Source organism: Apodemus sylvaticus, chromosome 7 (assembly GCF_947179515.1).
Source record: "Apodemus sylvaticus chromosome 7, mApoSyl1.1, whole genome shotgun sequence".
Lineage (NCBI taxonomy): Eukaryota > Metazoa > Chordata > Mammalia > Rodentia > Muridae > Apodemus > Apodemus sylvaticus.
In genome coordinates this window covers 22,832,774-22,860,718 of record NC_067478.1, presented here as the reverse complement: position 1 = coordinate 22,860,718, position 27,945 = coordinate 22,832,774, and the positions used below count along the sequence as shown (strand labels likewise).

Below are 27,945 nucleotides of genomic sequence, written 5' to 3'. Positions count from 1 at the left end.
CTAGATGGCTTGGGCTATTTCATAGTACTAGAACTCTATGTAAAACAAAGGTAAGGAATTATATGTTATTAATGTGAGGCCAAGCATCATTCAAACTTACTTAAAACTTGAGAGACAGAGGCAGGCAGATCTCTGTGAGTTTAAGGCTAGCCTGATCTACAAAGTAAGTTCCATACCAACCAGGACTACTCTACGAGACCCTGTCGTCAAAAGCAAATATATTTACAATAAGCCGAGTGTTATTTTAAGCCTTTACATATATTTATATGTTGTTAGCAGTATGGTGTATGTATATATATATCATATTATATACTAATAAAACTGTAAAGCATATGATGTAATGTGCCTAAAGCCACACAGATAGAGCACACATATTAAAATCAACCTTTTAAATTACTTTGATTTGCTTTTCATTTTTGCTACTAATATGCTCCTAGCATATGGTAGCCCAGGCTGTGCCTCCACTCTTTTCCCATGCCTTCTTTTCCCTCACCCCGTGCCCTCTGATGTTTGCTCTATATAAATTTCTTTTTGTATTGATCTTTTTTTCCCCAAATATCTTTTGGGCTGTTTCAATAGGATCTGTGGGGAGAGATTAGATGCTGGTACTTAACCCGTCATCATGAACTGGAAATCAGCACATTATTCAGACTGAACATAATATAGGGGGTGAGTTTAACTTAAGTCAGGTTATTAATTTTGGATAGACATGGCTTATTGTATATGTTGTTAAGAATCATGCTTTCTGAGAAGACCACACACTTACTAGGTTAGAACTTATTTCAGATACATATTTCTGATTTTTTTTCTCACACCTGCCATACCAAAAACTTTTAGGTCCTGGTTTCAATTTTTTGTTTATTTGTGTGATTTCTGAGTTTGTATGTTTGGGGCTTTTTTGGTTTTTGGTTTTTCTTTTTGGTTTTTGGGTGTTCTGTTCGTTGTGAAACAGATATAGTCTACTTTTAGCCTAGGCCTCAAACTCATGGAAATCTTCCTGCTGTGGCCTGCCAGTTGCTGCAAGTATAGGCAAGTATCAGCATGCCTGCTTTGTCCATTGACTTTATGATGGAAAGGCAGTTCCTTCTAAGTCTAAAAATGAGCTTTTGTCTAATTGTGCTAAAACACAAGAACTGTAACCATACTTCTGCAGACCTTTTACAACAGTTAGCAAATCAAACATGATGATGCATGCCTGTATTCTCAGCTATTCAGAAACCTAAGGCTGGAGGATCACTTGAACCAGGTTGGAGACAACCTAAATAACATAGCAAGGTGTCTGTGTCAAGATAAAATTAAAAACACTCAGATTATAAACTTAAAAATCAAACCAGTTACAGTTAACTTATTTAAAAAAAAAAAATATGAGTTGTGGGCCAGCCAAATACTGGGAGTTTGAGTTAACTAAGATTTCTCAGAAGCCCAGAAGTTTCACAGGCTTGTACTCTCAGCTCCTAAGATGACTGAGCCTTTATGTTGCTTAATTTAGTGCTAGCTTCTATAATAAGTTAATCTGAAATCTCAGTTTTTTTAACAAGTTCAATATCAGATTATATGTCTCTCCAGCACTGTAAAGTACATTTAAGGAGTCGAATGTCACTGCCCTCCCAGTCATTCAGAGCCCTGAATTTTCTGGACTTTGGTGTCTGGCAAGTATAAGGCTAAGAAACAAATGGCACAGAAGGCATTCCTGCTTAATTTACCAAAAAATATTTGCTGCAAATTAGTGTTTTCTTCCCAGGAAGCGCAAATATGAGAACAAAGAAAAGAACGGAAGGAAAATATTTGATACTTGTTATTATAACAGTCCTCTTTCCACCATGACAGTGTTAACAAAGTTGTAGCACATAGAAAAATCTTTGGCCTGTTTCGTGTTTGACTGCCTGGTCCTACTTCATCTGTGCTTCATGGGCATGGTATTACGGGATAAATGACTTCTAGACACATTAGAGATGAGAGTTTGTAAAGGGGATAAAAATACAAAAATGACTATTTAGCTAAGTGAAAAAGTTCTGAATTTTCTGACAGTCAGCTATATTGTTATATAAATATGCCAGTGATAAAGCAAAATGTTTCCCAGTCAATGACAGCTAGGTTTTTATTTCAAAGTAATATAGTAGAATCCTTTTTAAAGTAAACTTGCATTGCCTGTATGTATGATATGTTCTTCTAGCTGGGTTGTCTTGTCTGGCTTCAGTGGGAGAGGAAGTGCCTAGCCTCACAGAGACTTGAAGTGTCAGGGTGGGGGGGATACCCAGAGGGTCCCCCACCCACTCAGAGAAGGGGTAGGAGATGGCAGAAGGATTATGGAAGCAGTGAGCAGGATGTAAAGTGAATAATTTTTAAAAATTAATTAATTAAAAATTACAATAAATAAATACATCTTGAGGGGAAGAAGTAAACCTGTGAAGAATACCAGTATGTGGAACATTACAATGAAAAAAACTTTGAAATAGTGACTAAATGTGAATCTTTCCACATGCCCACCACCAGGAAGTGTCTAGGAAACTATCACAAATGCTTTGAGGAACCACTAGTGTAATGAGTATAGAAAAGGAATTTATGTTTGTGTTCATTAGAATAACTGCTATAAACAAAATTAAGTAATTTTGAACATTTTTTTTTGCGTTCTAGATCTCCATTTTCTGTTCATTACTATTGATCTAAATATGTTTTATAATGTAACAATTCATGTTGTTTGGAATTTAAAGAGTTTTTTTGGAGCAGGTTTCTTTATTTTAATTATATTGTTTATTTACATTCCAAATGTTGCCCCCTTCCTGTTTCCCCCTCCCTGAGTTCTTCACCCCATTCTCCCCTTTGTTTCTGAGAGTGTGCTCCTCCACCCATCCCCTCACTCCTACCGCACCCCTGCAAGCATCCCCCTTCCTTAGACATTAAGTTTCTACAGGATTAAGGGCATCTTCTCCCACCAAGGCCAGACAAGGCAGTCAGCACCCATGAACCAGCCTGTCTGTGTTTGTGCTTTGATTGGTCACTGGGATCTCCCAGGGGTTTGGGTCAGTTGATACTGTTCTTCTTCCCATGGGGTTGCAGTCCCCTTCAGTCCTTCAGTCTTTTCCCTAACTCTTCCATAGGAGTCTCAGTCCAGTGGTTGGCTGTATCTGTCTCCATCTCAGTCAGCTGCTGGTAGAGCCTCTCAGAGGATAGCCATGCTAGGTTCCTGTCATGGGATGGATCCCAGGTTGGGCTAGTCACCAGATGGCTTTTCTTTAGTCTCTGCTTCATTTTTGTCCCTGCTTTTTCTTTAGACAGGAAAAATTCTGAATCAAAAATTTTTAAGATGGGTAGGTGGCCCCATGCCTCAACTGTTTATCTGTTGGAGGCGGTCTCTTCAGGTTCCATCTCCCCACTGTTGGGCATTTCCGTTAAGATCATCTCCACTGAGTCCTGGGAGCCTCTCACATTCCAGGTCTCTGGGATTTTTTAGAGGTGCCTTCCCCACCCCAGCAGGTGCATATTTCCATTCATTCTCCTGGCCCTCTGGGCTGCTCTCATGTCTCCCCCCACACCTGATCCTGCCCCCTTTTCCCCCTCCACCTCCCTTCTTCCACCCAGATCCCTCCTTCCTGCTGCCTCCTGTGATTATTTTGTTTCCCCTTCTAAGTGGAAATGAAGTGGCCACACTTAGGCCTTCTTATTGGATCAAACCTAGGGTTTTGTGGGCTCAACCAGCTCTGTTGCACTAAGCAGCACAGTAACTTACTTAAAGGAAAGTTTATAAGTCTTATCTTTTCCTTCCACTAACACCTTCTCACCTGTGTACTTGATAGTAAATTAGAATTTATTCAAAAGTATCTCAAGCCTCCAAGGTAGTGTGTGTGTGTGTGTGTGTGTGTGTGTGTGTGTGTGTGTGTGTGTGTGTGTACCAAATGGTTTTATAGCACTAATACTTACATCTTGACAGTGTTTCAGTAAGTCTTTTTCTGCAACTTGACATAAATCAATATTTGTTTTAGTAAAAACAATGACATCGTCCCATTAGTGATTCATCAGAAGCAGCACCACTCATTCCTTATGATTCTTACAAGTTATGTGGAATTTCCATGTAGGCATATGATGATGAGTATGTTATCTGAAACATAGTACCTTAAATTAGCAAAACTACTTTTACTTAGTTTCTGCAGCATTCTATTTGTTAATTTTGTTGTTGTTATTGAACTTAATATCTACATGTAATTTGTATGGTTACATTGTAAACTTACAAAGTTTATTGTGTTTTAGTACAAACACCGGATAAATTTTTGGGGTAAAATAATGGGATAACATTATATACACTTCATTGCAATAAATGCATACTCTGTTTTTAAAATGTAATGAAAGACCTGTTCTGTGCTAGAGGTGTAATTCATGTGTAAGGCTGTGTTTAATGCTCGGGCAATGGTGGGGGTCTGCCCCAAATTAGCTTTCATGTTATGATGTTTGATTGGTTTTACTTTCTTTAATTTTATTCTCTATGGAGAGTAGGGACCAAAGACTTGAACAGGATAGTTCATGAAACAGGGGGGAATCCAGTTATGAATATTAAAAAGAAAGGAAAAAAGAAAAGAAGCGAAAAAAGGTGGATTAAAGTACGAATAGGCATGCACTGACTGTCTTATTGGTTGGTTGGTTGATTGATGACAAAACCTCTATGTAGTTCAGTCTGGCTTAGAACTTGCCATACAATCCACACTGTCCTGGAACCCCACATGCTGATATTACTAGATACTTTTTAAAAGTGTTAAGAGGTTCTGAACACTAAAATTTCTGAAAACATATCCCCTAGAAAAACATGTGCACATGAAAATGGTTAATACTAATTATCCATAATCTAAAACTTAGCATGTAAAAATTTATCATCAATAGAATAATTAGGGGAATATTCTAAATAATTTACTGTACTAAAATTTAACAATCTATAGGTATATGCACTATTCATAAATTTTAAACATAAATGATAAATGAAAGCAAACTCAAAGTAATACACATTACATTTTTTTATATATTGCTCATAACCATTCATAATAAAGTTGGAGGATGCATGTTAGGTAATGGAAATATAGTGGCTAATGTGTAATTCAGGATCACTTTTCAGTTTAGCAGAAGAAGGGAGACGACGGACACACAATGCTTTGATGACAAGGGTGTTGGCTACCTAGCTGGCTTTGCTTTATTTTAGTTCATTAAGCATAAAGCTTTATGCAGTTTTCATACAAGTATTATATCTTGCTTTGAAATAAATAGAATATCACATTTAAATTTAGACAAAATAGTTTTATCAATTTCTTTTTTAAGATTAACCAAAAATATTCATGGAACTACATTTTTGTTTAAAACCGCATTATCTATCTGACTTGATATTCTCAGAGTATCTCTATTTTTATAGTTGTTGATTTGTGATTTTTTTTTAACCAGTCTATCTATTGTTACTCTATAAAACTCAGTTTTTAAGCTTCATTATGAAATAAAACCTATAAGTATTGTTTATCTAGTACTGTGCTAACAAATTGTCTCTTATTTAAACTTCTTCATTAAAATTTTGTTTTTCATTTGATACAGATAGTCGTACAAGCACTGCAGTGTTCCCATTACTCAATTCTTTGGCAGTTGGTGAAAATTACTGACGGTTCTCCTTCCAAAGTAAGTAAGAGCTTCTATAGGCAGAAGGGTTTATAAAAATAATACAGTACTAAACTAATTTAATGTTACCTAAATTATTACCCTTCTAAAATAATAATTTATTCCTAATCAGTTCTTGCTTTATGTGTATGTGTTGTTCTTCAACTAGTAGTTTCAAAACATAACCTTTTACACACGTGTACACATGTTTTTTAAAAGTACAAAATAAAAACATATGTAAGAAACTATTATTTCATTTCTGTTAAAAGACAAAAAGGTGTTATAAACCAAAGCTCTTAAAGACAGTGCGAAAGGCAGAGGAAGCATCTAACAATATACAGTTTTTGATTATGCGCTAGGGTTGTAAACATAAGCTACAAATAACTTGATAATTCTGGATCTCTGATTGTATGAAACTGAATAGAAAACACGGGATAGAAAATAAAAGTAAAACATTGCTCTATTTTAATAGTAGGTACTGGCTTTTTATGAGTAAAAAAAAAAATTCATGTTTTCTTATTGATTGTCAGTTCTAATCTAAGTCTCTTTAAGTCCCTTGAAGATATGTGCTGCCTAATATCTCTTTCAAACCTCAGGATCTGGAAAAGATTGTCTGATTCAATGGTAAGCACACACCAGCTCCACTTCTGGTGAGACTCTAAAACCAAAAGGGACAAAAACAAAACCTACTTAAAATTTGTCATTCCTTAATGGAAAGAATGCCTCTGATCAAACTTAGAAACATCTAGTTTTCACAGAGAACCATGTGTCAGAGGTAAAATTCTTATTGCGGTTTTAAGAGTTCTGGGGTGATTTCCTCAAACACCTAACAATTGTTTTTTGAAATATGATTTTTCTCTGTAGCCCTGGCTGGCCTAGAATTCCCTTCAAGCACCAGGCTGGCCTAGAACTCACAGAAATCCATCTGCCCCTGCCTCCCAAATGCTGAGATTAATGGCATGAGCCACCACTACATATAAGCATATGGCTTATAGAATGTTTAGCAAATACAATTTTATTACAAAAAGGGGGGAAATTTTTAAATCTGTTCAACATAAGTATAAAATTTTCAGTTGTTTCATGAAGATTGAAGCATATAAATAAAAAGCAAATATTTAAAGAGCTAAATAAAGCTATTAATATATGTGAATATCCTCAACATGTGATCTTAATAGTAGTTATCTCTAGGCAATAGAATTTCAAATGGTTAGAACAAAAACACTGATTTTTCCTCAGGTTTCAGTTCATCCTACATAATGCAGTTGTTAAATTAGTATAAATTCTTGATAAATGTTTAAAACATCTTCTGTTGTATTTTCTATAGTGACACTATGTTCTCATTGATGAGTATACGTGTTAGAACTCAAAGACTTGAAAATCATTTAGTTAAACCTGTTTAACTAGATGAAGCACATCATGTTACTGTTACATCTACTTCCTGCTAGATCCCGTTTGAATAAAAGTGATCTAGGGAAATCTTCAGAATTACACTGTACAGTATTTGTTATCAACATCCTATTTTACATGGGTGGAACCAGTGTCATATGGAGAGCATAGACTCTGAGCCTAAGCCATTCTACTCTTAACCTGTGTTGTTACCACTCTTTACACTCTTATATTTAGCTTTTACTATAACACTGTTGTGGTATTTATTTTCACAAAATTTTCATGAGCACATTGGTCAACTGTTGTTTTTCATTGAAAATGCCAAATGTTTCATTTTACCAGTAAACATGCAAGATCCAGATGCTAGGGTGAAAGCCTGATAGCTCAGCCCCAAAACAGAAAGCACCCAGATACTCCCTACTCCACCAGTGTGCCAATGTCACCATACTCTCTTAAGTATCTTCTACCCAAAGACCCTCCTTTCTGTTTACTTTTCCCTGGCACTCCCTGTCATCTGGTTGCTTGTTCCACCTCTTAATCTAGGGTTTATTTTATTTTGCTCTTCGATTAAAGGTGTAGTATGCTAGGGCTGAGCCACAGCACAAGGTTTTTCCAATTCACATTCATAGGGTTCACAATGTGAACAGGGAGCAGTCAACTCCTCAAAGATCGTAAGTGGGCACTATTTGTTAGTTGATAGTCTATAGCCCATTTGTGGCACACAGCTAGGATTTGTGCATCATTCTATATGCCTAAGGATATTTAAATAAGTATAATTTTATTTACATGTCTCATTTGTACTGCCAGTTGAAATATGCAGAAGGCTAATAGTAATGCAACTAAAACCTCTATTTTTCCTCTTTATTTCTTGAAATGTACATATTGATAAATTTATAATTTTAACTGTGGGTCTATAGAAATGGCTTAGTTGTTAAGAGTGCTTGCAGAGGACCTGACTTCTTTTCCCAACCCCTACATATCAACTCACAGCCATCTTCAACTCCACTATCCAGTGCCCTCTTCTGGTTCAGTGTGGATCAAGCACACAATGTACACATGCATGCAGTCACAGTCGATGCAGAAATAATCAATAAAATTCTTGCCAGCTGAATCCAAAAACACATCAAAATGATCATTCACCATGATCAAGTAGGCTTCATCCCAGGAATGGCTCAATATACGGAAATTCATCAATGCAATCCACTACATAAACAAACTCAAAGAAAAAAACCACATGGTCATTTCATTAGATGCTGAAAAAGCATTTGACAAAATTCAGCATCCTTTCATGCTAAAAGTCTTGGAAAGAACAGGAATTCAAGGCCCATACCTAAACATAGTAAAAGCAAGATACAGCAAACCGGTAGCCAACATCAAACTAAATGGAGAGAAATTTGAAGCAATCCCACTAAAATCAGAGACTAAACAAGGCTGCCCTCTCTCTTTTCAATATAATACTTGAAGTTCTAGCTAGAGCAATTAGACAACACAAGCAGGTCAAAGGTATACAAATTGGAAAGGAAGAAGTCAAACTATCACTATTTGCAGGTGATATTTTTGTATACTTAAGCAAGCCAAAAAACTCTACCAGAGAACTCCTACAGCTGATAAACAACTTGAGCAAAGAGGTCAGATATAAGATTAAAATAATAAGTCGGGCATTTTTTATTTTTAAATGTTAAAATATTTTCCTATTGTCATTTAGAAAAATCTCAAAATATATTGCATGAAGTAATTTTGCTTTATTGAAAAGAAAATACTAAGAATAGACTGGATTATTTAGCTAGTAATAGGGAACAAGCCAGCTGACCACCATTTGTTTCCCTGGTCATTAATTATTTACAGTTTATTTAAAATCTCTGAAGATATTTTTTTTTTATTTATTTGGTTTGGTTTTGGTTTTTGTTGTTTGGTGTGGTGGTGGTTTTGTTTGTTTGGTTTGGCTTTCAGTTGGTGGGGGGGCGTTGTTTTGGTTTTTGGTTTGGTTTGGTTTTTATTTTTTTCAAGGCAGAGTTTCTCTTTATAACCCTGTCTGCCCTGGAACTTATTCTGTAGACCAGGTTGTCCTCAAAGTCAGAAATTCACCTGCCTCTGCTTCCCAAATGCTGGGATTAAAGGCATGTGCCACCACTGCCCATCTGGTTTGGCTTTTTAAGACGGGTTTCTCTGTAGACCAGGCTAGCCTCAAATTCACAGCAATTCCCTGCTTCTGCCTCCTGCGTACTGGGATCAAAGATATGCTTGTAATCCCAGCTGACAGACGGCAGAAGCATTTAAAATCTGACATTTGGAATCATCCTCAAGTTTGATGCTAGCATGGGCTATTAATAGGCCCTATCTCAAGAAAATAAAAAAAATACTTCTAGGTATGGTAATGATTGTCTATAGTAGATCCAAAGATAGATACTGTCTCAAAGAAGGTTGATTTCTATTGTTTTTCAAACTTCTTTTAAAATAAAAACCAAAGAAATGAAAATACCTTTAAAAGATGCTTCTGGAGGATGTTCATTTAGTCTTTTACAGTTTTGTGCATATGTAATACTCCCTGGTCAGAACCCACCTGTTGTCCTTTCTTCTTCCCTCCTCCTCTCATCAGACTCCTTCCCAAAACGCTCTCCTCCCTCTTTGGGTTTGGGGTTGGGGAATTGCTGCTGCTGCTTCTGCTGCTGCTGTTTTTGTTGTTGTTGTTGTTGTTGTTGTTTTGTCCTTTTGGTGGTTCATTGACTTGAGAGTTGCCTGCATGTGTGTAGGTAAAAGCTTATTTCCTCAAACAACTCTAAGTTGCAAGCGGCTATACCACCAAAGAATATGGTTACCCATACTCCAGCAACCATTTATTACCTATAACACCCCAGGAGTAGGGCCTTATGAGGCTCTCCCCTCCCCTACCCATAGGAGAATATTTGTGTTTGAGTGCAATACCCATCATGTCTAAACTATAGCATGCCATAGTACTGTATCCTCTGGCTCATGCATTCTTTCCAACCCCTCTTCCAAGATAATCCATGGGCCTGGAGGGAATAATATAAATGTCCCCCTTAGGGCTAAGCATCCAACAGTCAAACTCAGTACATTGACCAGTTTAGAACCTCTCCATCTATCTGCCTCTGCAGAGAGAGGCTTCTCTGACAGAGAAAAGCGCTAATCTGTGGAAATACACATAAATATTTAAATGACAGCTTGAAACCATGCCCATATATCAAAACAAGTAGGTTCCCCCCTGGGGCCCACAACCTTCGCAACCATGAGCTTTGGGCCACTTTTCAGTACCAGGTATGAATTCTTCCTGTAGAACAGGTCCTCAAATGCAACCAGAAACTATGTGGGTATTCCAATAGAAATGATACCACTGTGATACAAATGGTCATGTGAGTTAGCAAATCCATATTACAACAGAAATGGCTGATGACCTTTCCCCTCAGCAGCCTACAAAGCAGCTTCTGGCTGAGTTCCAGCTTGATTTCTCTTTCTTGCATCTAAAGTTTATCTTGTCTCCAGTAGCAAGGTCTTTTCATATCATGCTGATAGGCAAATAAGACTAGTGACAAAAGGCCATATTGCTTTAGGGACCTCTCTCATCAACTTATACAGCAGTATCTTAAATCTCGCACTGGACCATATGGCTTCTTAAAGCATTATTGACCCCTTTTAAATTGGAGTTTTTCCTTAGTTTGCAAAATATTAAGGTTTTATTATACATCTTTTTTTTTTTTTTTTTTTTTTTTTTTTGGTTAGCACTCCTGCAACCTCTTTGTGACATCTCCTCTTAAGCCTTTTTATCCCCAATGCTCTCTCCATCCTTCACTTTCCTCCTACCCTACTTTGCATTTTATTTGCTCTACTGTCCCACCTCCTCTAAAGCCTTCTCCCACCACCACCCTCCCATGGGAACCACGGCTCCTTTCTAGCTCCCTGGCTTCTACTGAACTCCAAGTTAAACGTTTAACTCTAAGAATTCACATATGAGGGAGAGCATGCCGTGTTTTCTTTGGGGGACTGAGTGTTAACATTTTCCAATTCCATCCATTTTCCTACAAATTTTATAATTTCTGTTTTTCTTAATAGCTGAATAAAGTTCTGTTTTAACTTATAATAACATTTTCATATTACTCACCAATTGATAGACCTATAATAACTCATTGCATTTCCTAGGTAATAGAGCAGTGAACACTGATGCTCAAGTATCTCTATAGTAGGAAATAGAGTCCAAGTACTTTGGGTATATAGCCACAAGTCATACATGTGGTCATATGATAATTTTACTTTTGGCTTTTTAAGAAACCTGCATGCTCAGTTCACATGGGATGTTCTTGCCAATACTCCCACAATCACATCCTTGACTACATTTATTATCATTTGTTTTCTTGTTGTCCATTCTGACGGATATGAGATGAAACCTCAAAGGAATTTTATTTTGCATTCCTATAATAGCCAAAAATATTGAGCGCTTTTAAAAAAATCTTTATTACCCATTTGTATTTTCTCTTTTGAATATCTCTGTTCCATTCCACAATCCATTTTTTGGTTGTACTGTTTTATTGTGGTTTGCATGGGGGTGGGGGGAGTTGTGTTTATGTTTGAGTTCGTTGTATTTCCTAGACATGAATCCTATGTCTGAGGTATAGATGATAGAAATTTTCTCTCATTCTTTTGCTTACTATTTTGCTTCTGTTGTGGTGGTAAAACACCATGATCAAATCAACATATGTTGACAAACAGTTTTTATTTTGACATGTGATTTCAGAGGGCTGGGGTTCATAATGGCAGGGACAGCCATGAGGCTGCAGGCATGATAGCATAAAAGTTGGTGGAGCACTTACTTCTTGAACTATAAACACAAAACAGGGAGCTTTTTATTCCCAATGACTTTCATCTACAGCAATGTCCCAGATAGCAGTAATAGCTTGGGACCAACTATTCCAAGACTTTCTGTATAACAGGATGTTGGCTGCAGGTATACAATATTTTAGGTTAGCACTAAGTTTTAGAAAGGTTGAGATTTTTTTTTCTCTCTGTAAGATTGATATTCAGGCTGCCATATGTATTCTCCCAAGCAGTTCTTGCAACAATAGTCACTATCCAGGTATAGAATCATTTTGGAAATAAAGTACTAAGTCCAACAGTAATCCTTTACATGTTAATCATTTCAGTAATAATGGAATATTGATAAGACTATATGTAGTGGCGTATTGGTTCTTATGGGTATAAGTGGGAAAAACAAAAAAAGAAAACATACTGTGATTAATGATTAGTATTGGGGTGATGAAAAGCAGAGAAAGAAAACATAGGAAGTGGAACTTGTTTAGGTAAAAGAAGTCAGGGATGAAGGAGTTTTGCCTAAAAGTAGATGAAGAGATAAAAATGTGCTGACAGATTATGTAAATCAGTCTTGTTTCCAGTGTCTGGGGCTTGTGGGGTTGTTTGTTTGTTTGTTTGTTTGTTTGTTTGTTTTGAGACTGGTTTTCTTTGTGTTGCCCTGGCTGTTCTGGAACTCAACCTTTAGACCAGGCTGGCCTCAGAAATCCACCTGTCTCTGCCTCCCAAGTGCTGGGATTAAAGGTGTGCGCCACCACTGCCCAGCAGCTTGTAGTTCTTGTAAACCAGATGAGACTATTTTCTTTGGGCAAGGAGAAATGAAAAAGAAGGGACGAAAAAAGTAATTACAATAAAGAAGGATTTAGGGGAAAATATAGGGCAAGAACAGACCATGACCAAGATGCCCTGCTAAAGTTATTATGGCTGTTAACTACAGATGGGATAAATATAGAGGAGAAAACTGGGTAGAGATGGGGGGGGGTGATATAAGAACTGCCTGGTTGTTAGTTCTTGTCTAGACTATCAAGTTTCTTCCTACTGCTGGGCTGTCCTCTTCCATAAAGGTCCCATTTTCTCCTCTGCCTTGCCTTTGAGTGATCAAATTACCCTTGCAGTTGTCTCTAAAGGGAGTCTCTGATCTGGTCAGACCTGAAGGGTTTCCTTCTAGGCCCCAGTGCAGTTCTTGCCTGAAATCACTGTGAAAATTCTGATGCCACTATAGTTCCCATTGAATGTTCAGCTTTCTGAACACTAGATCTGTTGCAACATTTCTTTTCCACAGTAACCCAGTGGTTTTTCTTTTTCTTTTTTTTTTTTTAAGTCAGGTTCTAGCATGTAGGCCCCTTGTACGTGGTCTGATATACTCTAGGACAGCAGAAATTTTAATGTTTAAATGGTATGTTGCCTTTACTCAGTTGGTTATCAGTGCTGAATACCTATAGGGCACTAAGATAAGGAAGTTCTTCGCTGGTCCCACTGTGACTGCTGCTGTTCTGGGTTTGGCTCTTCTTCTAGCTGTTTAAGTACCCTTTGCTTTGCTTATGGCTGCATTCAGCATTCACTAGCTTATTTTCTGAAGACAGCCATCCACCATCTATAATCTCCCAAGACTATTTTAAGGATATTTTTATGTGTATAAATATTTTGCCTACTTGTAGTTCTGAAGAGACACCAGGACCTTGAACTGGATTTACAGATGATAGTGACCCATGATGTGAGTGCTGGCATCCAAACCCAGGTCCTCTACAAGAACAGTACATGGTTTAACCCTTGCCATTTCTGCATCTCCTCAGGAATATTTTTAATAATTGCATAGTAATCCATTTTGTAGCTACATAAGAATTTTTTGCAGGGGGTGGGGGTCAAGACAGGTTTTCTTTGTGTATCCCTGGCTGTCCTGGAAACTCACTCTGTAGACCAGGCTGGCCTCAAACTCAGAAATTTTCCGGTGTCTGCCTCCCAAGTGTGCACCACCACTGCCCGGCTTTTTTTTTTCCATAAGAATTTATTACCTTCTTGAATATTTTGAATACTTTTGAACTTGAATACTTTTGAACTTTTTTTTTTTTTGCTATGGAATTAATACAATGGCCATTTTCATATAAGACCTTGTTCTGCGTTCTTTATTATTTCATGTTTTGTTATGCACCTAGGATAGGATTGCTAAGTCAAGAATTATAATATACTTAAGGGATATAATGTAAGTTTGCTTCTTTATAAAGAAATTTTTCTTGAATTTGATTTTCTTCTGACCTGTCAAGAGCACTGTCATTCAGGAGATTCTAAATGATAATTATATTTGAAGGTTAAATCAAGTTATAATTTAATTTGATGATAAACCTTTTGTATGAAGTATTTGAACAGATTGTGGCAAAACAGTTTCAGACTGTTTTGTAAAATGTAGGTGAGCCTGGTGTCAGCCTGAGAGCTGTTGGAAGCTGTTTGACAAGCTCAGGAGTCTTGCTCAGTGCTCTTTGTGCCAGTGCCCCCTAGTGATGGTTCCTACAGGCAGCTTTCACTGTCAGCTCTGAACAAGAAGCAGCACTCTTAAGTTTAGCTCTTTCTGAACCTATACAAAAGCGTTAGAGAGCCTGTAAATAAGAGTTGGAAATTAAAGAGTTGCCTTTTTCATCTTGAAGATAAAGAATTTTCATTTTTTCCCACTTGAATATTGTTCTGTGTTTTTGCCCTTCCTTTCTCTATTTCTCTATATATTTTAAGCTATTTCTATTCGTTTATTTATTTTGAAGTAAGTTTTCACTATGTGGCTCTAGACACTGTGGAATTCATTGTGTATACCAGGCTGGCCTTAAACACACAAAGATCTGGCTGTTTCTGCTTTCCAAATATACTGTGACACCCAGCATGTTCTGTTTTCTACTTTCTTACAAGCATGCTATCCTACCTCACCCTGCCTGTTTCTCTTCTAAACTGCTTGGAGTCCATTCTTTGCCACTGGACTCTGGCCCTAACCCTAATTCTTTAAGTCAAAGCCAGCATCCCTTATTTACTATAAATTAAATTGTTAATGAAGTACTTGATTAAAAATGTGTTTCTTACTTACATATAGTGACTATAGTGCCTTCTCTGCATCTACCACCTAAATATTTAAACAGACTAAAGGAAAAGAGGGCAGGCTCTTTATCTTTGTTGTTGTTCTCCTGTTCCTTCTTTGTAGCTATGAAGAAGAAATAGCTTCCTTGGATCCTAGCACATTCCTATAATAAGAATAGCTAAGACCTCTCTCCATCTGCAGTTACTGCTCTGAGGAAAAAGGACTGGGGCAAGGACTAAGAGATGAGAACTATCCCTAAAGGAACAAAGTTTCACTATAAACAATTTATTTTACTTTTAGAATCTTCAGAAATTGAAAATTCTGAATCTATCCCATTAGTTAAAAGTTTACCTTTGGTCATTCCTTGACTACCAGAGTTTAATAGTTATGTCCTTTCTATGTCCAGTTGCAAGTAATTATATGACTATCTAGAAAAAGGTAGGCAAGAAAGATCCAAGTCTTATATCCATTGACACCTTGCTTCAATTCCAGCACTTAGCCTTCAGAAAGCAGAGTTCAAGGCCAGCCTATGTTATGTAGCAGTGAAACCCTTTCCCAAAAAAAAAGGTTAAACGGGGAAGGAAAAGGAAAATAATCTAGATGTAAGTGTTCATAACAAATTCTGTACTTGAAATTTTTATTCAATTTCAATATCTTCAAATCATCTGAGAACCAGAAATAAACATTTTCTATATAGAAATGTAAAACCTCATGGTTCATGGTTTTGACATTTTATTAGTAGGGTAAACTGCAGGGTTGCAGGGGACAGTGCTTACTGTGTTTGCAGCCCTAATCCTGGATCTCTAGTTCTTGCCTTCTGGTGGAGTATCTACCTTCATGAGTAATTTAAGAGTTCCTCGACTCCATTAGCTTGTCAGCTGATCGATGCTGTCTAACTCTTGAGCTTACTGAAATATTTTGTCTTGAACTAAGTAAGAATAAGTGAGGAGTGAAAAGATCTGTCCTAAATAATTATTACAGTGTAAAAGGGACTTTTTTTTTTTTTATGAGCTTGTCAATGACCAAAGACTGTTTTAGAAATATTTAGGGACTGGGGAGTTAGTTCAGCCACTAAAGTAATATATTTCTTGTGCCATCAAAAACACAAGTTCAGATCCCCTGTACCCACCTAAAAGACTGGGTATGGAAGAGCATGTCTGTAGTCAGTGCGGGAGAAGCAGAGACAGGCAAATCCCTGGAACTTGCCAGCCAGGCAGCCTAGCCAAATCAGTGAGCACCAGATTCAGTGAAAGACTTTCTCAAAGAATAATGTATAGAAAGACTGAGAAGAACATCTAGTGTGGACTTCTGGCCTATATATACAAAAAAATGTGCACACAGACAAATACATATTCACACCTATACCAAAGAATATTTAGACAAAGCACAATAATCTTTTCTAGTACAAGGATTTGAGGTCCTGCCCAAAAAAATTAGTGACAAAGTCTATTTTCCTATCAGACCACTTTTTAAAAATGTATTATCATACTTATTTTTTGAGGGCTGTAGCAATCTGTTTTCCTTCCTTCTTTGGGTTTCTTAGCTTGAATCTTTTTCTAATAATTAATAGTTGCTAGGTGTTAGTTATATGGTGATTAGTTGGTGGCCAAATGTATCTTAAAAGTTCATAGCCCCCCCCCCTCTCTCTCTCTCTCTCTCTCTCTCTCTCTCTCTCTGTGTGTGTGTGTGTGTGGTGTGTGTGTGTGTGTGTGTGTGTGTTATTGGGTGTGAGGGATGATCAATCTTTTGAGTTAAATACTAAATTTTTAAATATTGGTTCATTATAGTTACGTGTGAATAAGTAAATTACCTCATCTTAAGCTTCAGTTTTCTAATATTCAGGATAAGAATGATATTAACTGCTGGTAAGGTTTCTGAGACAACTAAATTGATTTATTTCAGTTAGCAATTGAGTAATTTCAGTTAATAATGCATATTAATTAGTTGATTTTAAATCTCAGCTCTTATCTTTGTTTTCAGCTACCAAAACCAAGAATTCATAATAAAAGATGAATTATCTGTTGTATAAACATGGTGGCTAGTACAGGACTGTGGTACAAAGTGGGAAATTCATTCCTCCATCTTAATTGAGATAATTTGTGCATTTTAAGTCTCTTGTTTTGGTTCTAACAATTGATATGTTTTCCTGTCTGTCTGACTCTTAGCTTCCTACATCTTTTTATAGTACAGGAAAAGTCAAGATTTCTTTTGGAACTACAATAAACAAGTTAGGGTTCCTGGGTCCTTGTATCACAGGCTGATAGCTAGCCCCTAAATTTAAACTATCCACCTTCCTAAAATGAATACTTTAGTTCCTCTCCCTTTTGACTTTGCACATTCTCTTGTTAACTTATTTAGAGGGCTGGAGAGATGACTCAGCAGATAAGAGCATTGAGCTCGTCTGAAGGCCATGAGTTCAAATCCCAGCACCCACATGGTGGATCACAACCATCCATAAAGAGATTTAACACCCTCTTCTGGTGTCTGAAGATAGCTACAGTGTACTTACCTATAATAAATAAATCTTTAAAAATAAAAATAAAAGAGTACCTTTAATCATAGAATATATCATCACCTGGATGACATTCTTTTAAGCTAGTTTTCTGTTGCTGTGATAAAATACCATGACCAAGGCAACTTATAAAAGAAAGGATTTAATTTGCTTACAATTTCAGAAGATTACAGTTCATAACTATCACATAGGGACCATGGCACTGAAGCTGTATATGGGTGCTTACATCTTGATCTACAAGCATAAGGCAGAGAAAAAACTGGGACTTTTGTGTGTCTTTGAAACCTCAAAGCTATGCCCCAGTGATACACCTCCAACAAGGCCACACATTCTACTCTTTGCCAAACAGTTCCCCCAACTAAGGAAAAACATTCAAACACATGGGCCTATGGGGAACATTCATTCAAACCCCCAGTCGTGTTGGCTGAGTGACTGTCAAGGCCATCATAGATCCAGTCTCACAGTAGCCTACATATATCACATATTAACTCTCTCATCTGTAGTTTTCTCACTTGGTATATGGGTAACTGTACAGTTATGCTTCTCAGAGAAAGTAGACTTGACAATGGCTTTTATATGTTTTACCAATGCTTTGGGAATGATATTTTGTGTGTTTAAGTAGAGGACAGTTATTTTGTGATTGCTGCTTCATAGGCTGCATTCATTCATACATATAGCCTTCCACTCAACAGCATTTAAAACCAGAGATCCTGATCCTGATCAGTATTATCAAGGTGTATTTTAATAAAAACTCCTCAGGAAGGAGTTATTCTAGTCTTCAAAATAAAGTAGTTTCTCCACCCTAAATCCCACGGTTCTCGGTTTCTTGGTTATGCCTTCCTCTGACTAACATTTACTACTATTTTGATAATCAAGGTTTTAGAAATGTTCTCTATTGTCCTGGCATAATTTCCCCCTTTGTGAAGAAGGAAAAGGCTTTGATATCATTGGCCTGAGCTCAGACAAGCTGATATCTGAGTATGGCCAATCCAGCATCAGGTCCTTGATGCAAACAAAGAACCCTCCTTCTCACTTCTATTTTACATTTTAAAGGTAATGACCAAGTTGTTATGTTTAGTTGGTTATTTTGCATTTCTGTGTGTACTTAATGAATGATCTAGGTCAGCTAGGTCTATTCCATCTCTAAGTTACATTTAATAACGAGTTGTAGCCAGGCGGAGGTGGCACATGCCTGTAATACTAGCACTCTGGGAGGCAGAGGCAGGCGATTTCTGAGTTCAAGGCCAGCCTGGTCTACAGAGTGAGTTCCAGGAAAGCCAGGGCTATACAGAGAAACCCTGTCTCTAAAAAAAGCAAAAACAAAAACAAAACAAAAAAAAACAGTTGTAACACAGATGAAGTTTTGATCATACCATGAGTAAATACGTAGTCATCCAACCAAATGTTCCTCATCCTCTACCTTTTCATATTTTTTTTCCTAAGCTTCAGGTGTTCGTGAGTCGGGGCTATTCCGTTGCTACCACCAAATGTAAGAATGTTAAGGAAGAAGAAAAACAAAGTCTGTTTCTCCTTATACTTTCATATCAAAATATATTTCTGTGACCCAGTAATGGGAGGAATGGGAATGGAGGAAGCCTTCCAGGATTATTTTGTTTCTTTAGTGTACATCAGCTGTGTGTTCTCTGACTCAGTTCTGTTACTACCTAGAAATGGATGATGTGAGTTGAGGGCTCACTTCTGTTGTCAGCTCCAGATTATTTTTGATTAAACTGCTATGAATCTGGTATCTTAGTTATTTTTCTATTTCTGTGATAACATACCTTAACCAACGCAACTTATGAAAGAGTTTGTTTTGGGCTTAGAGTTTTAGAGGGTTAGGTCCATAACTGTCATGGCAGGGAGCATGGCAAACAGAAAGGCAGGCATGGTGCTGGAATAGTAGCTGAGAGAGCTAACATCTTTAAACACAACCATGAGGCAAAGAGAGAAAGAGAGGGATGAAGCAGGAGAGAAAGCATCACTCAAAATGATATGGGTCTTTTAAGCCTCAAAGCCTGCCCCCAGTGACATACTTCTCCAACAAGGCTCCTGAGACTTCCAAAACAGTTCTATAACTAGGAACCTAGCATTCAAATATATTAACTATGAGGGCCATTCACATTTAAAGCACATATTCTATATGTTAAATTATGAGCACACCCTGTGATACAGTAACAACAGCACCATACAGAATACATATGGAAACCAGAGAAACTCCAATCTCCAAGATACAGTGTTCATCTTTCTAGAAGCTTCTTGAAACCTGTCCTTTTGAGTTACTTTGGAAACTTCATTACATAAACATGCTTCTTTTCGTCATTGGTACTCAACCCAACCATTAGCTTCCCACTCCATGGAATTAGAAGACAACGTTTGGTTTTTAGATACTGACAGAGACAATGCACCCAGGAACTTTCAAAGGTGGTTGCTTGAACAAGACTAATGCCACCACCAGTTCACATGCTAAAGCAGACAAGAAATTGTACACCGTCCCTAGATGAAGAGCTCTAGATATTCATCTAGAGATGAGATGGAGATGAGAGGGGGATCACTTTCTTCCAGTTTCTTGATAAACTCTAGGACAACTTGTCCAATCCTGAGTGATAAGTTTGGGCATATGTACAAACAAGAAAAGCTAAACAATCTCAATATGTTATATACAATGTTCATATATACATATGTATAACATGTAATAATAAATAAGATATCATGACAGCAGGGACCCTGGGCTCTGGCTCTTATATTCTTTCCTCCCTTTCTTCCATGATTTTCAATAGGTGTAAGGGTTATGTCACAAATATATCAGTTGGGCACCCCACCCATTCATTTATTATATGCATTTTGACCAGTTCTGGATTTCTTTAATTTTTTCCATCTGTTGCAAAAAGAAAGTGAGAGCTGCATTTATCTTTGGGATAAGGATAAGTATTTAGTATATTGTTCAAGACTATAAGAAAGGGTTTTAAAGGGCTAACTCTAACTATGCCTTGTCTTTTCAATGAGTAGCCTGAAGGTACCTATGGAATACCAGCCTAATATCAGTCAACTCATTATCACACACACAAAAAGTCATTGTGGGTGGGTGGGTGGGTGAGCGGGGAAGGGGAGAGAGGATAGGGGGATTTCAGGGAAAACCAGGAAAGGGGATAACATTTGAAATGTAAATAAAGAACATATCTAATAAGAAAAAGTCACTTAACTTTAGAAAGTGCAAAGATTTTTAAGAGTTGTATGCCAAGAAATAGACATATATAGTGAAACTGTCGCTATAAACATAAGCATAAAATTTGTTACACCTTAAGCTTTCAACAAAAGATTTATATTCACTCTAACTAGCCTGGTTCACATTGTCCTCTACTCTGTCACACAAAAGTTTAGTATTCCTGTGACAAAATAAAAATTTTTCAGTAGCTCCTTACTGCCATGAATATAATATCCAAATAACTATGGCATTTTAAATGAAAATGGGTCCTTGCATTAAGTGGAATGGGTCCTGTTTTCTTTTGTTTATTTTCTTGCCTGCAGGTGCCCTAACCAACTACAGTAACTGTTTTCAGTGGTATAACTATGCTTTTCAACATTCTTTGCCCTGTCTCGAATACCAGGTTTTTGAGCATATAGATTTCAAGGGTTTTTTTTATTTTAATACAGGGTCTTGTGATGGCACCTAGACTGGTTTCCAATTTTAAATCTTATCTATCCTTCCGAGTGTTGGCATTATGTCACCATGTGTGGCCAGTGTCAACACAAAATACAGTTTTCACTTCAAAAGGAATAAGGAATAGTTTATTTTTAAACTGAATGTGAGTGACCATGTCCCAGCAACATGATTTCAGCTACCTCAAATAGCCATGGAAGTGTTAGCATGCTATTTCATTACTTACAAAACAAAGTCATAAATCAAGGAATTTACCAAATACATGTCGTGAAAGCTGCAAATAAGTGGGTTTTATCAGAGTATGGGAAACTGCTTTAAGCCTCGGATGCTATCAAATGACATTCATAACTTTGGATTGGTAGAAGCTTGGTATGCTAAAAATACATTTTCTATTTTTCTGATAATTAAAAGGATACAAGGTCAGACACAGGTGGGCAATGAATTGGTATAATGGAAACTAAAAATAGCCGAACATAATTTGGCTGTTGGCCACAGTATTTTAACCCTCCACAATTAGGAGATTTTAACTTCATCCTGCCTTATAGGATCTTTAACACTGGTGTGGTCATATGCATGTAACGTTCCCATTCTGCCATGAGCTTGTTGGCATGGATAGCACCTTCTCGGTATCGTGTAAATTCAGTCCTAGGGCCAGCTGCACAACATGGTACCTTTTGAGAATGCTTCCAAGACAGCTTCTGACCCAGAATTGTTCAGAATAAACCCCATGTCTTCACGCTACATGCTCGTTCTGGTTGACTGGTACCTCAACTGACCACAGCCCGGTGCTTTGAAAATGTTTGAGATTGAAAGTTCAAGGAATATTGAGATATAGATATATAATTATTTTCCTGCAAGAAATTTAAAAGTCCTCAAGACTGTCCTCTTAATATGTCATACAATATAGGCTCATTCCTCCTTCAAAATATGTGCTCCTGTTAGCAAAAGTAAGTATATTCTTGAAGTGTCATTTGGCTTGTGAAGATCTCAGACAGTACCAGGCAAAATAGTTCTAAAGAATTTTAAGTTTAAATAGAGTAACTTTTAAAGTGATTTCCATATGGTCTTTATGCAGATAATTATTCTTCCTTACTCTTTTAAATACCAATATAATGATGAATTATATGCCAGTTTATGACTTATTTGTCTGGGGAAAATGAGCCCTAATAGCATAGTCCTGGTTTCAGAGTTTAATCAAAACTGCCCCCTTCCTTAGGGGTGTATCTGCGTTTTGTTTGTTCTTTGGTTTGAGGAACCAGATTTCATGTGTAGCCCATGAGGGTGACAATTTTGATTCTCCTACTTTACCCTTTCAAGTGCTGAGATTATAAGTGTGCACCACTACACTTAGTTTAGCGTGTTTTGTGAAGGAGAGGCTTCTATTTGGGGTATTTGGTGGGTGGGGCTTGTTTCGAGACTGGGCTCTCACAGTGCTGGCCTCACTACCTTCTTAACTCCTGAGTTAGGTACTACTAACATGTCCAACAATAGAACCTATTTATTTTTCCCACACGAAACTGCATCCAGCTTTATTTAAAATATTCTTCATGAACAATCATGTGATATCAGGCAGGACATAGGCAAGCAATCATTAACAGTTTACAGATCTTCCCAACTAACTTCCCATGTGATCTACCAAAGTCAAATCCAATGAGGTGTTCATGCTTTGAACAGGGAAAAGACTGACTTTACACGTTACAGATGTTTAATTTTTTACAAGCTGACTTTGACTTGCAGGAAATGAAATGAAAATAGCAAAAAAAACAGTCTGCAGATTCAGTCTCCTAGAAAAGGAACCACTGTTCTTTTGAGGAAAACCATCTCAGTGATGTTGCTGGAAAGTCTGAATCTGCCAATACATTAGCAAGATCTGTTTTAGGGATCCAAGTTCTAACAGGTCTCTGCTTTTAGGGAGTTAAGACTATGCTTGCTGTACAGAGGGAGGGTGATAATAAAAAAGTTGAGTTTTGTAATGTCCACAAGGCATTTTGTGGCAAGGTGACCATGTCCATCAACAGAAGAAATTCCCTATTAGGAAGAAAGGAATCTTCTTAAGCTAGCAGGATAAGGAGTTTTCCCATATCAGTTGGGAGAGATTTTGTTAGTTACACATGCCTCCCTTTCCCCCACCCCCTCAAAAAAAATGAAATATTCTCTGTGATAATAACATAGCTTTTTTTTAAAGGTAAAAGAAAATTCTGCAACTTTTTAAATTGTTTTATTTACATTCCAGATGTTGCCCTCTTTCCCACATTCCTCCTCCCCTTTGCCTCTCAGAGGGTGCTCCCACACCACCACTACTACCTCCCCCTCCCCCACCTCCGTCCCACATTCCCCTTCCCTGAGGTATCAAGTCTCTACAGGATTAGTCAATCCTCTCCCATGGAGGCCAGACATGACAGTCCTCTGCTACTTATGTGCCCCAGACCAGCCCATGTATGCTCTTTGGTTGGTGGCTTAGTCTCTGGGAGCTCCCAAGGGTCCAGGTTAGTTGATATTATTTGTCTTCCTATGGGGTTGCCATCCTCTTCAGCTCCTTGAATCCTTCTCCTAACTCTTCCATAGGGGTCTCCAACCTCAATCCAATAGTTGGCTGTATCTACATCTGTCTCAGTCAGCTGCTGGTAGAGCCTCTCAAAGGACAGTCATGATAGCTCCTGTTTGCATGCTTCAATCCCACTTAGAAAAGGCAACAAAATAACCACAGGAGGTAGAGATAGGGAGGGGGGAAAGGGGGGCATGATCAGGTATGGGGGGGAGACAGGAAAGAATCCCAGAGGCTCAGGGAAATGAATGGAAATGCGCAGCTGCAGGTGGTGGTGGGAAACCTCTAGAAAACCCGAAAGACCTGGAAAGTGAGAGGCTACCACAACTCGGTGGTGTTGACCTTAGCCTAAATGCCCAACAGTGCAGAGGTGGAACCTGAAGAGACCACCTCTAGTAGATAGCCAATGGAGGGATAGGGAGGTCACCAACCTCCCTTTAAAACTTTTGATCCAGAATTGTTCCTGTCTAAAAGAAATGCAGGGACAAAAATGGAACAGAGATTGAAGGAAAGGCCACCCAGTGATTGGCCCAACTTAGGATCCATACCATGGGTGGGCACCAAACCCTGACACTATTATTGGTGCCATGTTGTGCTTGCAGACAGGAGCCTAGCATTGCTGTCTTCTGAGAAAAGAGACTACCAGCAATTTTATAAACCTTGATTAAAAAAATAGTATTTTAAACAATAAGTTATTTAAAATGAATACATTTCACTTGGCATCTTTAGCTATCTGTGCTTGGTTGGTTTTTGGCATCTTCATTTTCTGCAAAACTGTTCCCATGCTTGCCAACACTAGCTTTTCCCTTTGGGTGCCTTGTTTCTTTGCAGGGACCTTTTTACCCTGGACTCTGGCTTTGGAGGAGTCACTTTAGCAGACAACTTTGCAGATTTTCCCTGTTGGCTTCTTATTAACAGGGCTTTATCTCGTGGATGCTGGGTAAATTTGCATTTCTTTTCAAAGCTCAAAGTTCAATCTCTAGTACCAAAGAGGGGAAAAAACAATTTTTTAAAGGAGAAGCCAGGTTTGGTAACATATGTCTTTAATCCCATTCTGGAGACAGAGGCAGTTAGCTCTCTCTGAGTTCTCATTCATCCTGGTCTAGGTGGTGAGTTCTAGAATAGCCAGAGTTACAGGGCTATATAGTAAGACCCTGCCTAAGAAAAAGCAAAAGGGGCCTGAACTAAAACCAACAGATTAAGGATGCTAGCTGTAGAGCCCAGTGACCTGAGTTCAACCTTGGAACACAGAGTGGAAGTAAAAAAAAAAAAAAAAAAAATTGACTTTTGTAAATCGTCCTCTGCCTTGGCATGTACACGCATTTATATAAAACAAACATAACAAATAACTTAAAAACAAGAAGAAAATAACATTTATCTTCATACTTTTAAATATTACCATGTGTGGAATACTATCAGACTTGTCTAATGAGAAATCACATTTATCTCCAATCTTAGAATTAAGTCACATATTCCTTTTCCCCCTAAAAACACAGCAAGCACTACACTGAAAATAGGAAACCTATTTCCTGCTAACTTGTTATTTTCATTTCAGTTTGCTGCCGTACTTCATCATCATTTTGAACATTTAATTATTACTCCAATTACATGTTTGCATGAATGTCTGTGTACATGTGTGCATGTAAGTGCAGGTGCCTGGGAAGGCATTGGACCTCCTGGAGCTGGGACAGGTAGTTGTAAGCTGCCCAGTATGGGTGCTGGGAGCTGTACTCGGGTCCTTGGAAAGAGCAGTACATGCTCTTAACCACTGAGTCGTTTCTTTAGTCTCATATTCCATCATCTTTCTGCTACATTATGTGTTACAGAGCTAACAATTCTAAGATCAGTATAGATAAATCTGCATTTGTAAAGGAAAATCTTTCTGAATATTAACCTCGCATTTTATTATTAACTATGGCTGGATGTATAGTAATGTTGGGTTCTCTACCCTTTCTCTTATGTTCAATAAATAGGAAATAACTGTACTAATTAATTCCCAATGAGTTTAATTCTGTGTTTTTCTTTATAATAAACAAGTTGGACTGTCTTCTGTTTATTATTTCTTGGATCAGTTTTCTGGGATATGTTTATTCATGTTTGCATATTTGAATGTTTTACAGGAGGATTTGTTGGTATTGAGGAAAACAGTGAAATCTTTTCTGGCTGTTTGCCAACAGTGCCTATCTAATGTTAATACACCAGTTAAGGAACAGGTAAAAAATTTTTAGTTACTATTGCTCTGTATTGACTATTAACAACTCAAGTGTATTTTTTCAATATATGTAGTTTTTCAATAGTAGCATATATACAACCTAGAGTTTTGATGTCTAGATATTTTAAAGTTATATATTCTGTTCTTATACTTGACAAGTATGCTGTTGTTAGCTGGAAAACTTAAATTCATACTTAGAATTCTCGATTCCCAAGAATTCTATGCTAAAATATTGAGGGTCTAGTGAGCTGACCTTTAACTTGCATTGACTTCTCACCTTCAGTTCCTAATACCAGAAAAAGCTTCATTCATAGATATAGGTGTGAGTTTGTGTATACATACACACATGTGAGTACTTCAGCCATACATTTAAAATATGTTCATACCACTCCTCCCAAGTAGCTGGTCCTAAGGCTTACTCTGTAACTCCCCAAACCCACCATTAATTACTGGCTAAAGTACCTAGCTGTAGCCAGTTAAACCAAAATCTTATGTTTCTGCTCTGATATATTTTATATCCAAAGTAGTCTGAGTTAAAAAATATTCTCCTGAATTCTCTTGAAAGCGTCCACCTTTATAAATAGCTTTTCCTGAGCATCTTAATATATGGTCTGAATCTAATTTTAATCCTATTTCTAAAGCATTTTTATTAGTTTTTTTTTAAATCTAAATAGTAGCTTAAATTTTGAGTACTACATTTTAATTTGTTAAGTTCTAATTTTTCATAAAAGTAATGCTAATGCAGTATATCGTTGATTTCTGATGTCATCTGTTAACTAATCCTATATTACTGGAGGTGAACTTAACTTTTTTTAAATTCAAGCCAAAATCTCCATCTGCCATTTTTTAGTAAAAATACAATTAGAAAACAATGTCTTCAATCTAACCATTGTTTAAAGAGAAAAGATAGTTTCATAAAGTTAATAAGTATGAAAAATTGGAACTTAAATTCTTATGATTTTGGTGTTGGTATTGAAATGTTATGATTTAGTATGTTTCCCATTACTTTGGTTTGTACATATTCCTATTTTCCTGTATTAATAGATATTCCTATATTTGTGTACTATTCTGCTAATCAATTCTTCTTGAATTGCAGGCTTTCATGCTGCTTTGTGATCTTTTAATGATTTTTAGCCACCAGTTGATGACAGGTGGCAGAGAGGGCCTTCAGCCTTTGGTGTTTAATCCAGATACTGGACTCCAGTCTGAACTCCTCAGTTTTGTGATGGATCACGTTTTCATTGACCAAGATGAGGAAAACCAAAGCATGGGTACTTACGACTTTTCACCTTGTCAACCTTAAAAGATTGCAGTAGGGGTAGGGTAAATCCAATTCTAAAATTTATAGAGATTTATCTATTCTTAAGAACTACAAATAGATAAGCCAGTGTGAGGAAGACAGTATTTGTTATGAACAATTTTACAAACTTCTAAAAGTACATTTCTTTGGGGGCTAACGATTGTTCAGTGGTTAAGAACACCTGCTGCTCTCCCAGAGGAGACCTGCGTTCAATTCCTATAACCTACAGGGGAGCTTACAGCTGTCAGCAATTCTAGTTCTAGGGAATTTGATGCCCTCTTCTGATCTCCTTGGACACCAGTCAAGCACATGGTCCACATAAATATGCAGGCAAACACTCATACAAATAAAGTAAAATAATTCGAGGGGAGGGTGTTCTTTGGGGATTTTGGTTTTTCAGGAAAGGGTTACTCTGTGTAACAGAGCCCAGGTTAGCTAGCCTCATTTGTAGGCCAGGCTGACCTTAAACTCACAGAGATCCACTTGCCTCTGTCCCCAAGTACCTGAACTGGTGAACTCACTAAGCCTGGCAAAAAAATTTTTTTAATTAAGTAAAAATGAAAATACATTTTATCTGAGTCTGGAGATAGCTCAATGTTAAGAGCATTTGCTGCTCTTGTACAAGTTCAGTTCTGGCACCCAAGTCAGGACATGTGCCTGTACTCACATAGACAAGTACATACCTGCAAATGAATAAACATTAATGTGTTTATATCTATAAATTTTGACCAATTATATAATCAAATATAGGACCAAAAATGAAGCCTGGCTATTTTCCATCTTGCTCTGCAGTCCAGGCTGGCCTTGAACTCATAAAGATCCACCTGCCTCTACTTCCTC

The 27,945-nt window shown here is 37.4% G+C and overlaps 1 protein-coding gene across 4 annotated transcripts in view; it reads left to right on the top strand.

Moving 5' to 3' along the window:
• The window catches only part of Stag1 (stromal antigen 1), a 757,688-nt gene that overhangs the window by 698,122 nt on the left and 31,621 nt on the right, over positions 1–27,945 (top strand). For all 4 annotated transcript variants that reach the window (XM_052187537.1, XM_052187535.1, XM_052187534.1 and 1 more), the window contains 3 exons: positions 5,563–5,643; positions 25,714–25,806; positions 26,902–27,076. In XM_052187537.1, coding sequence (XP_052043497.1) covers positions 5,563–5,643; positions 25,714–25,806; positions 26,902–27,076 — 349 coding nt within the window. The remainder of the gene's footprint in view (positions 1–5,562; positions 5,644–25,713; positions 25,807–26,901; positions 27,077–27,945) is intronic.